General features: G+C 34.8%; 1 protein-coding gene across 1 annotated transcript; it reads right to left on the bottom strand.

Annotated features, from left to right (window-relative positions):
* Window positions 1-1,893: 1,893 nt before the first annotated feature.
* Window positions 1,894-11,091, bottom strand: LOC120778489 (kelch-like protein 17). The gene is made up of 8 exons (XM_040110316.1): window positions 10,988-11,091; window positions 4,543-4,708; window positions 4,115-4,472; window positions 3,658-4,038; window positions 3,283-3,584; window positions 2,722-2,926; window positions 2,228-2,323; window positions 1,894-2,161 (listed from the first exon to the last, which is right to left on the bottom strand). The coding sequence occupies exons 2-8, from the start codon at window positions 4,692-4,694 to the stop codon at window positions 1,949-1,951; spliced, it is 1,707 nt and encodes a 568-aa protein (XP_039966250.1). The 5' UTR covers window positions 4,695-4,708; window positions 10,988-11,091; the 3' UTR covers window positions 1,894-1,948.
* Window positions 11,092-12,928: the final 1,837 nt, after the last annotated feature.

Here is a 12,928-nt window from a genome sequence, read left to right on the forward strand (position 1 = left end):
ATAAAAGCTAAATGTCTAAAATCATCTGTGTTGATAAAGTTTAAAGAGAACTGCAGTTTTTAAGAGTTCTTTCTACATGCCAAAATGGCCAGACCATATCTCATCTCTACTATTCAATATTTGCCTACAGTAGAACCGCCTTTTCAAATAAATAGCTAAGTAAATAGACTTTTTAATTAAGGATATAAAATGTAAAAAATTATTTATTTTTACAGAAATGATCTTCAAATACCAATTTTCGAGCTTTTCTTCTTAATTACGGTTTCTTGCAAATCACTTAGCACCAGAATTTTTCTCTGCTCAACACTATTTGATACAACTCAGTTGACGCTTTTCTTCAAAATGGCATTACTTCTTCCAGTCCAATCTAATTTATTGCAGGACCAATCCCGGTGGTAAAATGCGCAAAGTAATTTCCATTGTCGCCCGAATCAAATTCTGCAAAATCACCAACACAATTCGACTCATGAATTTCAGCCTCACCCGCTGAATAATAAATAAATAATTTGATAACGGAACTCAAGTTTCTTTAAATATTTAATATCAAGGACGACCTTAGAGCTATAACTGGAAATATTTCTCCAAACACGGTGAATATGATGGAATCCCTCGATAGTGTTTAACAAGAGAGCGCAAACAGGCACACAGCATCGAAATTTTTACATTCAAAGATTTTGAGTTATTATCTGTTCCAGTAGCAATAGTTATATTGAAACGGCTGTTTGTGGAAGGAAATTTCACATGTGTTATAGAGTTTTGATTCAACGGTACAATCAAAGTCCACACAATATATGGCATAAATATTGTCCATATCAATCCGTCATCTGTAGCCTTAACCAAATGGTTTTCAGCCGTGCGACTTAGAGCAATATCCAAAATAAGCAGCACTTTCTTTGAAAAGTCGTGTTCAAATGGCAATAAATACCTAAAAATTTCGTTTCACATACTTGATTGTTAAAGTGATCTGAAACCCATCTTTTTTACCAAGATTCAAAAATGCTTTTTAAGGGTCTCGGGTTCCGAGATTTGCCTATGACGAAAAGTGTTAATCAAAATCACTTTTGCCGCGGTGACAAACTTTCAAAAATTATACATCGCGAGAGCTTCTGATTTTGCTTCTTAAAAGGAAATGTGAGAACCTCGCAAAAAGCAATGGCAAAAGTGGCTACACGGCACTTGTGACGATTTTAAATATTTTCAGCAACAATATTCTTTCACATTGTCACAACTCCATTGTCGACATGCTTGCATGTTTATAAACATGCATTCGCGTGTCTATTTTCTTTAAAGTCGTTTATTGAATAGTTACACGAGTCTTCAATCATGCTTTATGCAACTCTAAAACCACAAGCAAAACATGTTGTTACAAATTTGGAGAGAGATTTAAATTGGCTCAAGGACCACCATGTCGTATGCGCAACAACTTGAACGGAGTGTATTAAAGTGTGGGTATAAGCATATCACTATGCAAATGAATATGTAATATATAGATATGTATGCCTTTCAAAAATTTATTAAACATAAACTCAGACATTATTAAAAAATTGAACTCCGCTGTTGTTGCAAGAAGATGTTTATAAATAATATATGCAGCCGTTTGCTCGTTGCTTGAAAGCGTATCTGTAAGCTTAAGTTAAAACTTGCATTGAGAGTAATATTATTATTTTGCTCAATTGTGATATTTCCAAGTCCGCTGATATTTATTGTGGTGAAATGCGCTCACCTTTTTCAAAACCACTGCGAAAGCAATAACCTTTCATTCTCTGTATTGGAAGCAAAATAGTAAGAGAGAAGAGTTTACTCAGCCTGAGAATACGAGAACATCCGTATTAGGTAAAACCTGTGAAGCATACAAAATATATGACGCTTTTTCCAAAACGAGAAAATCAAATATTTTGGTATTTTTTATAAGAGAATTTATAACAAAAAATATATTTATTAATATTGGTTACTCATTCGACTTCAGTAAGGCTTCAGGTACAACAAATAAGGAATGAATATTTCGTTCGGGCAATGCGAACTTCTGTTCCCAACGGTCATTTTCCTCGTCATAGACTGATACACATGACTTCCCAGGAAGGAAGTTACCAGTAATAACCCATAGTTTATTGTCTAGCGATGCGCAAGCTGTAGAACCAATGCCAACTTCCAAAGAGCAAATCTGTGATATGTTTTCAAGAATATTTAGTTTGACATCAAGCGATAGGCAAAATTCAAGTTAATATACCTTAGACCATGTGTCCTGCTGAGGATCGTAACGTTCAACAGTTCTGTTATCACCGTAACTGCCTAAAACATAAACGTGACCTTTATGTGCAGCTGCCTGTAATATAAAAAGTAGCAATAAACGTTGTATTTAGCTTTAATAGAGCTAAGAGGCGACAGAATAAATTAGTGACTCTTTTCAGGTAGACAATTTCGGTAATTTTTAATGAAGCAGAGCTACTTTTTAAGGTTCTGAAAACTCTAAGGAAGGTTTGCAACGGTAAAATCAAATGGAGTCTTATTGTAGCGAAAATATGTATTTCACAAATTAATTGGAAAACTCAGACAGGATTCGAATTTTGGTTAAGTAGATCTGTCTATAGTAATAGAAATCTAAGGAGTCGAAACACTTAAGTAAAGTCGTCATATACCGTTCTTAGCTTCTCCTCAATTTACAAAATCATGACTTGATAAACGTTCTACTATTATTAGTAATTATTTTGTAATCTAACTTACACCAGGTAATGTGGGACTTTCTGTCATATCCGCGCAAGGAATCCAAATATTCAAATGCGGGTTGTAGCATTCGACGGACTTTAAGCCCACATCGTCATTACTACCGCCCATTATGTATATTTTACCATTCAATTTCACTGCACGTGCGCCATATCGTCCAACAATCAAGCTGTTCACGAACTGCCAACCATCGTAAGTCGTATATCTGGAAATAAACAAAAACAATGAAAAAATAATGCGTATCTCTAAACTGAAGCGTCAAAAGTGGCATTTCGTCACGTTGTGTATTCTATTAACAAAATCTTAAATTTGTTCTAAAGAAGTCGTTGACAATGTCAAAGAGTTGGAGTTTTCTAAAGTCAGAGTCAATCGGACAATAACATTTCACTGATTACCCTCCGACTTAAATGTGGAAGTACTTTTTTTTTTGTGCAACATCCATACTATCCTAACACATCTAGCAAAAATTGCTTTCACCATTAAGGTTAAAGGCAACCTGAAATTGTTAAAGCTCACAACCGCCATCGTTGGGTAATTCGTTCGAGATTTATACATATTTACCTTTCCACTGACGATAGAGTCTTTCCACCATCGCAACCACCAATCGCGTAGATTTTGTCATCTAATTCGACAACGCAGTGTGAGTGTCTTGCTTGTTTCATGGTAGGCAAATCTTGCCATGCCTTATTCCGTATATTCCAGCTGCGGACGATGTTTAATGTGGCACTAGTTTTTTCACCGCCAATAAATAATAAATTACCATCCTTTAAGATAGTTCTATACCTATGGTAATCGATTTCCAAACTTGCATATTCCTGCCACTTATCTTCAGCTTTGTTATATTGTTGCAGCTTGGGATTAATCTGTTTCAAAATTATTGTACGTACATTAATTGAAGATTATAATTTTTGAATATAAGCCACAGTGTGCGCTTACCGCAAATAACTCAAAGCAAACCGCCAGCAATGTTTTCTCACCACAATTTGCAGCACTGACCCCACGTGGTTCTGTAAATCGCATATTTATCTTTGTCCGTGCTGCAGGCTCTCTGATCCACGATATCGCCTTGAAGGCCAGCAGTTCACAACCAGGTAGAGGTTGTATGTGTGTCAACAGAAATTCCGCATCGAATTGGGTAAGCCGGAGACAAGCTATTAAAAGTGGCAGTTGTTCTTGACGCGCAGCAACATCAAAATTGAACCAGCGTTTTATGGCATCGAAGGCATCTTCCTCACGAGTTATATTCAAATTGTCAGATTCCAGAATACGTTGCATTTTTTCAAAATCAAAATTCAGAAACTCATCGCTTTGGCTGATCTGGTATTATCGGAAAGAAAATTTAAATTACACATGTGCTGCTATTGTGAGACATTACGTGTATATTTTAACTCACCTCCACGAAATTCTGTGTTTCATATTCAATGATTTTCTGCTTAAAAAGTTCGCACTGCGTTTCACGCTCTAGCGTATAAACGCCCTGTATAGTGTATTCATTAATGTGGGACACGAGGTAGTCCACACAAGAGGTTATGGCATCGTCCAATTGCAAAACGATTGCCGCCTTTAGCATGTCACCGACATTGTTAACGGTAATGAGGGTCTGACCGGTGTAACAAAATGTTATTAGACGCTCAAAAATATCGCTATCGATATCATTTATCTCTATGACAGGATTAGTGCCTTGAGCGCCATTGAAAAGGTCCTCGAAGTAAGGACTCGCTGCTGCGAGTACCAAACGATGCGCGGGTACACTGAGCAATCCAAAAATTAAAAATATTTTCCTAAATCATTTATGTAAGCTGAGGACAAAGTGATACTTACAGAGCCGTTGGGTTCGAAACTTTAAATGTCACATCGATTAGAGACTGTTCGTCGTAGAAGCTAAATATTTTCGCCATTAATTTCTCCATGAAGCAGGTCCGCTCACTGGAATCGCTTTGAAGAGCAGGACTTTCGGTACAACTCGATGCCATGATTAGTTAAATACCTTTTGTGATAAAAAAATACAACATTATATAAAATGTTTTAAATAAGTAAATTGAAGTCGATCTTTGCTTTCAAGTTATTTAGTGTAGGCGCATTTAGACAGATGTTTGAAATAAATGAGCCTTGAGTTGTTGAAATATAGGTTTTACAAATCAGATACAAATTTCTATAAATCGAAATCAGACGGCTGGTTTGGAAAATCTCAAAAACCCAATATATAGAGCTCAGTTCCTACGGCTCACTTTTTAACATTTACCATTTTACCGGAAATTTCGGCCAATCTGTGAAATATAGTATTGAATTTCAGGCAACAGCCTTCCTTATAATAATGCGCCCTTGTATTAAAAATAGATAAAATTGGATCTATACTTTTCCAATACCCATTTTTGAACTACTATTTCAGTTTATAGTTTGGTCAATATGTGGGTTACAGTGACATTCTCTTTCTGATAACGTTATATAAGTATTGTTATCAATCTTATCTTCTCACTGATTATAGAATATTAAATATGCTTACGACCGAAAATATTTGACGTGTTCTCGAACATACTTAAGTAATGCCAAACATTATTGCAATCCGTTGAAAACTTTTTCCTGATAATGTGATTTCCGACTCTCCAGCTGACACAATACGAGTACACTATACCCAACATATTAAATGTGAACTCTTTTGTTTGGTTTATATCACATATCTATATTTCAGTTGAGGTTAGTTTTAATATAAATATCACAGACACGAAGCAAAATATAGTACTGAAACTAAGTGAGTATTTGACCTATAATATAGCAATAATATGATGCCAAACATGATTGCAATCCTTTCACGGTTTCTTAGAATTATGAATGTTAAATTGAATGTGACTAAAATTTATTATCTCAATTTTCCTAAAAGTTAGTCCCTTAACCGTAAAATGGAAAGAGGTAACGGCAAAATCGCAAACTGTAACTGTAAAGTCGATTCTTGATAGACTTCTGGAAAAAAAAATCGATTCTCAACAAGTAAGGAAGGGCTAAGTTCGGGTGTCACCGAACATTTTATACTCTCGCATGATAAAGTGATAATCGAGATTTTATTATACGTCATTTACATATTTTTCAAATACCGTATTTTTGTAAAGTTTTATTCCGCTATCATCATTGGTTCCTAATGTACTATATATTATACAGAGAAGGCATCAGATGGAATTCAAAATAGCGTTATATGTATTGGAAGAAGGCGTGGTTGTGAACCGATTTCACCCATATTTCGTACATGTCATCAGGGTGTTAAGAAAGTATTATATATCGAATTTCATTGAAATCGGTCTAGTAGTTCCTGAGATACGGTTTTTGGTCCATAAGTGGGCGAGGCCACGCCCATTTTCAATTTTTAAAAAAAGCCTGGGTGCAGCTTCCTTCTGCCATTTCTTCCGTAAAATTTAGTGTTTCTGACGTTTTTTGTTAGTCGGTTAACGGACTTTTAGTGATTTTCAACATAACCTTTGTATGGGAGGTGGGCGTGGTTATTATCCGATTTCTTCCATTTTTGAACTGTATATATAAATGCCTGAAGAAAACGACTCTGCAGAGTTTGGTTGACATAGCTATAGTAGTTTCTGAGATATGTACAAAAAACTTAGTAGGGGGCGGGGTCACGCCCACTTTTCCAAAAAAATTACCTCCAAATATGCCCCTCCCTAATGCGATCCTTTGTGCCAAATTTTACTTTAATATCTTTATTTATGGCTTAGTTATGACACTTTATAGGTTTTCGGTTTCCGCCATTTTGTGGGCGTGGCAGTGGGCCGATTTTGCCCATCTTCGAACTTAACCTTCTTATGGAGCCAAGAAATACGTGCACCAAGTTTCATCAAGATATCTCAATTTTTACTCAAGTTACAGCTTGCACGGACGGACAGACGGACGGACAGACAGACATCCGGATTTCAACTCTACTCGTCACCCTGATCACTTTGGTATATATAACCCTATATCTGACTCTTTTAGTTTTAGGACTTACAAACAACCGTTATGTGAACAAAACTATAATACTCTCCTTAGCAACTTTGTTGCGAGAGTATAAAAATCAATTATTTTGCGAGTAAGCTCGTTACTTAAGTAGAATCGGATTCGAGCTTACTACCATCTCCAAAAACCTCACAATGAAAGTACCATTTCGACATATTTCATTATGCATTGCTTATTTGCAGATATACTGGTTTAAATATGTATGTATGTTTGTATGTATATACGAGGTGTGTTCAAAAAGTACGGCGACAGTTTGCTGACAGTTTTCTTCGATTGCAGGGGCGTGGTTCATCATGAATTTTTGTCACAGGGAAGAACGGTCAATAAGGAATATTACCTGCAAGTTAAGCGCAATGTGCACGAAGCAATTCGCCAGAAACGCCCGGATTTGTGGAAGAACAAAAATTGGCTTTTGCACCACGATAACGCCCCCTTTTCGGCCAAAAAAAAAACACACTAATGATGCCGCAGCCCCAGTATTCCCCAGATCTGGTTCCCTGTGACTTTTTCTTGTTCCCTAAACTGAAGAGGCCCATGAAAGGACGACGTTACGCTTCTCTTGATTTTTTGAAGTGCTTCGAAGATTGGAAAAACCGTTGGCACAAGTATTATACACTATCACATGGGGATTACTTTGAAGGGGACAAAATAGATATTCATGAGTATATAAAATTAGTTAAACTTAGAGAAGTCTCATTTATTGTTTTTGAAAATGTTGAACTTCGAATGTAACCGCCTTAAAACAATCTTATGGAATCGGCGAGTAACTATATGATAATATAACGCCGAGTTCGAGGGTTTACCAATATAATAAATATTGGAATTAGACACATTGCAGTGCTCAGCTGCAATCACTAAGCGCTCTCAACTCTTGACTCATATTTTGCGTCGGACCTGATGAGGGTAAAATAATACGAAATGATCGAGAGAGCTGTTAAAACTCACATTTTTTATAGCAGGCGAAAAGAAAATTGCTTGGGTATTTTAAAAATAACTTTAGGCCATTTTGTACAACCCTAAATACGTGTATTCATTATATAAATCAATACTGGATACGTACGTACGTATGTAGATAAATAACTAACGTTTCGTAAAACTCTTATAACATAACAAAAAATCAGCAGAATCGCGCGGTTCATCAGACGCACCAAATACTCTTTTTACTCGATTACAATAAATTTTTAATTTATTTCGTATACAATGACTACAATCAATCCTATTTGATGAATAAACTAAAACGAGCTTACCACACCACCGTTTCCGGTACCCTACTGGTAGTGCTAATTCTTCTGCAAGAAATATGCATATGGAAATATTTGTACACTCGTAAAAATAATATTTCTTTTTTTCTGTCTTGAGAGATTGAAAGAGTTTAATATAGCCTAAGTGCCATGGAGACGATCAAAAAATTCCAACAACGCTTAATGCTTCAGTTAGTGACCGACTAAGCTGCTAAGTACAGCGATAACTTAGAGAAGCGATCTCTATGCTCTCTCGTAAAAATAATATTTCTCTTTTTCTGTATTGAGAGATTGAAAGAGTTTAGCATCAGTGATCTGCAGTGAATACTTGGCTTATGATTATACTTTCAAATTCACTCACATTGTTCACTCATACTTGCTTTCACTAAGAATATTATCTTCTCACAACCACATGGCTTGCTTGTGTAATAATGAGTGTGAATACATATATCTCACAATCACTTATCGCTTACACTTGGCTTCACTTGCTTCTCTCTATACAAATGTTAGAGCTCTTTGTTGTATACCACTAGAGGAGTTGGAAGGTTCGTAGTTTGTCCATGAATACATTCACAAATTCCGCGCCTATTCAAAATAAATTTTATACCTGTGCGGGCGGGTTTCAAAAGGAACGAAACGCATGATTCTAGTGACTACAAAACTGAAACTTCTTTATTTCTTATTCTTTTATTCAATTATTTTCTTAAGCCTAGAGCAAAGCTTCATCTTGCATTCTAAATAGTGGCGAGCTTAGGTAGATAGCATAAAACTAACTTTCCACGCATATTAAAATTTGCACATAAAATCATAACTACATATATCTGCAAGTAGTGCGGCGTCTGAAAGTGTATTTTCCTTGGCAGGCAATTCCATAACTGGTAAAAGAAATCGACTTGCACCCAAAAACGTAGATAATATAATATTGCGGAATTATATATTTAAGACTAATTAATATGGCAATAAGAACTTCGAAACGTTAAAAGCAAAATAATGCAATGATATGGAAAAGTAATTCTGCGCAATACCTCAATATAAGGACATATGTATTTCGGAGTTTTGTACATACATATGTTGAAGTAAATTTCATGTTTAGTATTTTTTTTTTACCGAAATGAACTGAAGTGTGTTATTTTGCTTTTTGTTAATAATTCATGTAATTTTTTTACCATTGAACTGACGTGATTTTTATTTTTAATTTGAATGCCATTGAAAACAACTAAATTATCATTTTATAAAGTAAAATGTAATATCATACGTGATAACATGAATATAAGTATGTATATGTGATTTTTTATAATAATAGAGAAAATTAATATAAAATATGAACATCCCGTTTCTTACTTCATTATATGTAGTCATCATTGGAACCAGTTACAAAATCCTTGTTGTTATACAATAATATAATAGCAACTCTTAGTACATTCGTAAGGGATTTTCTAGCTTTTGGTTCATAGCGTTAAGGCTGAAAAGGCTCAAGCGGCTTGCGCACAATTAATCATCTTCGTATATTCACAAGTGTTTTGTATTCATAATTGTCAGAGAATCCTAACGGGGCATCTCGACAGGATAAAATCTTGCGAACTGTATTGCCGTGCCTATTGCCTGTGGAGACTCCACATTGCTTATGTCTTACAATATATCGCAAACTACTTCGTATGCCATATATCGTAAGCTATAAACTGTCACTCCAATAGTTTGACAGCGCAGTTTTCATTTCTATGAAAATTTCGAAGATGCAACATATCCCATTTGCACATATGCCGACGGCATTTTTATTTCGGTTATATGAAAATTAGAAGAGCGAGCATTAAGACGGTTGTGTTATATTATAAAAATAAAGTACATTTTCAAAATAACATTTTTTCAAAAAATTATTATTTAGTTTAATATTGTTAATTTACAGAAAAATTATGCAAATTGGTTTGGGAATAAGCGAAATCTTAAATTTAATAAACTTATACTAGCGAAAATCAAAATATCATTGCTCTTTTTAAATTTATTATTTTAATTGGTAGATAAAATGTATGCCATAATTATGACATAGTAGTCCAAAAATATGAATTCTTATTTTTCCCAGAAATATACATTTGTAAAAAAAAGGATCTTTATCCATTTTTTATTTTCCACATAAAAGATTTAAACAGTTCAAGGGTTCAAAACATGCGCTACCTATCTAAATGCTACCTTCGCAAATGATAAAATAAATTTTTGAAGAGCTCAAAGCATACATCAGCTCGAACCTACCTACTCTACGCCTTTGAGCAAATGATTATCTTATGATAACAAATACCCACATACAGATTTGGCAATGGCAATAGCAATAGATTTGACAGTTCGCAAGACATAGATTTTATCCTGTCGAGATGCCCCGTAAGCAAAGATTCATAAGTATTTTGGACTTATAACTAAACACTTGCAGCTCACAAGCCAAAACTCTCTCTCTCTCTCTCTCTCATAATTGTAAGTGAGCAGTAATCACATTTGTACTCATTCCGTGAATAATTTGTTTGTTTCATACTCAATTTTTCGCAAGTGGCTCAAAGTTGTGTTTAACTCATTCACTGCAGATCACTGCACATATAATATTTTTATGCCTGCATGATATTTGACTGTCTGTGTCAACGGAGATTTCACATGAAAGAATGAGCGTAGGTACATATCATCTGTAATTTATGTGTAAGTTGTTCTTTCACATTCGTTTTCATATCCACATAATTCCTAAAGTAGGTAAGTGCGACCGCGTGGTCTTATAGAATATTATCAAACGGTTTTCATGACCAAAATAAATACATATATATTATATATACATACATGTATGTATATATGTACGTACATATTTAGGTAATAATACAACAAAGATTTTGTGAAACTCAACATGAGATATGTCAATTTCTACATACGTGTGTATACACTTATGTGCTTTATAGCAACTCAGAACAAAATAAATAAAAAAAAAACTTGAAGGATGAATTCTTTTAGCTATTCAAGAGCTCGAGTTATACGCAACTTAATATATTTTTGTTAATACGTACGGATATATAGAATATTGTCGTATAGTATAATCTGGATATGAATTGTCGGCAACTGATATAACTGAACTGTTTACAACGCACAATTTAAACAAACTGAATTTATTCGCCTTGCTTCTCACGCTATACTGCAGCAAAACACTGTATAGCTGAGCTACTAAGTACAGCAATAACTTAGAGAATAGATCTCTTTGCTCTCTCTTAAAATTAATATTTTCACTTTCTGTGTTGAGAGATTTAAGAAGTTTAGCATCACGCAAGTGTACTAGAGACTCTCTTTGCGCTCTCGTAAAAATAATATTTCTCTGTCTTCGAGTGGAGAGTTTTAAAAGTACAGCTTAGCCTAAGTACCTTGGAGACGATTAAATATTTCCAACAACGTTTAATGCTTCAGTCAGGGATAATGGGATGCCCAACTTATTCCAGTGTGAGAGCGCCTCAAAATAAGTGTTTTTTATAGCATTTTCCATTTTGGCCAGATCGAACAAAATAAGAGTTTTTGGGCATTTTAAATTAAAACACCCAACATTTATTACGATTGCAAATTATTATATATTGGACTTTTAATATATGACGAAACTACTTAAATCCTTTTTTATGATTTTATGGTATATTAAAAAACTGACTTTTGATCTTTCAATACAATAATAAGGTGAATTAAGCCTGTTAGTTCTCAATTATTAAATGTTTGTAATCATTTGTAATTGAAAATTTATTCTATTATGCATCAAATTACAAAACATTTTATGAAATATATTTAAATTTCGCATTTTCTTTGATTTTCATTGTTTTAAATTTTTATTAACGATCTTGAACAGCGGCAACAAATTCCTCCGTTCACATATATTTTTGGTATAATTTCAATCTGGCCGTTCCAGTCATTCCAATTACAAAACGTCAAAACCTACCCAATCCAGTCAACTGTCAAAGTTCGGTTCTCACATTTCCAGTGACAGGAGAGTTGGGGATCTCTTTATCTCTGGCTTCAGTTATTCAGCGACGTTTCGCCTTGTCGCATCGAACGAAATTTGCTAAAATTTGCGTAAGCCCGTAGTAACAACGGAGGAAGCAGTTGTACGCTTTTGCTTTCTACCAGCTGACTGGTTTCTACGGGAAAATTCAAATTTCTCGAAGGCGGAAGTGGTGATGAGTTTTCATTTACATTGAAATAGCAACATTGCTCAAATGAATGCAACAACAACTATGAGGCCCACTACCGAAGTGCGGCACGTCGCTCACTAAGTAAAGCAGTAGACAGATAAGACTTCATACGAAAAACCTTCGAAGACATATGGAACTTAATTCCACTTGAAAGTCGCATTAAAATCGATCCAGTTCTGAGGTGGATGTTTTCTGCTGATGAAAAGACGATCTTGATAACGTCCACCAACAACGTGCGTTGTTGAATCGCGTGGAGCTGGTCAAAATCATCGAAAAGAAACCGGAGTGTCATCTACCATAAACGCTCCACTACGGCTAAACTCATCTGGTGAACATATAAAGAGCGACACGGCATGACTGCAAGACAGTGAACTACAAATGGCGTCGTGAAGTCTGCTACGTGAACATTTGCAAGACGGCAGCGACATGTCAAACAGCTGATTTACAAAGTTTCGTGGTTTGTCGTGTCTGCATTTTGTTGTTGGCATACTAGTAATACCTTTCACTTCAATGAAATTTTAATATTTTGTTCAAAAAGAATGAATGAATGAAACTTTTATGCAAAAAATAAGTAAATATGTAAATTTATTTGTTTTAAATTATCAGTTGTTATTGCAAATGCTATAACAGAGCTATCGTATGGTTATTTTTGTAAAATAACGTTATATTTGCAAGTTGACTTGCGCTACCACCGTCCATTCTCATGTTAAAAAAGTTCATTTTAACTTTGTCACTAGAATAAACGCAGTCAAGTGGACTCATTTTTTAGAAGAAAAGTAGTTT

The sequence above is a fragment of the Bactrocera tryoni genome, chromosome 1 (genome assembly GCF_016617805.1).
Source record: "Bactrocera tryoni isolate S06 chromosome 1, CSIRO_BtryS06_freeze2, whole genome shotgun sequence".
Classification (NCBI taxonomy): domain Eukaryota; kingdom Metazoa; phylum Arthropoda; class Insecta; order Diptera; family Tephritidae; genus Bactrocera; species Bactrocera tryoni.

What these genes read in the sequence shown, in the direction of transcription:
- LOC120778489 (XM_040110316.1), bottom strand. Translation starts at nt 4,694, where the DNA reads ATGGCATCGAGTTGTACCGAAAGTCCTGCTCTTCAAAGCGATTCCAGT. An exon ending in GTTTCGAACCCAACGGCTCT is followed by an intron (nt 4,473 to 4,542) that starts GTAAGTATCACT and finishes TGGATTGCTCAG; the next exon opens with TGTACCCGCGCATCGTTTGG. An exon ending in AAAGTCCCACATTACCTGGT is followed by an intron (nt 2,324 to 2,721) that starts GTAAGTTAGATT and finishes TTTATATTACAG; the next exon opens with GCAGCTGCACATAAAGGTCA.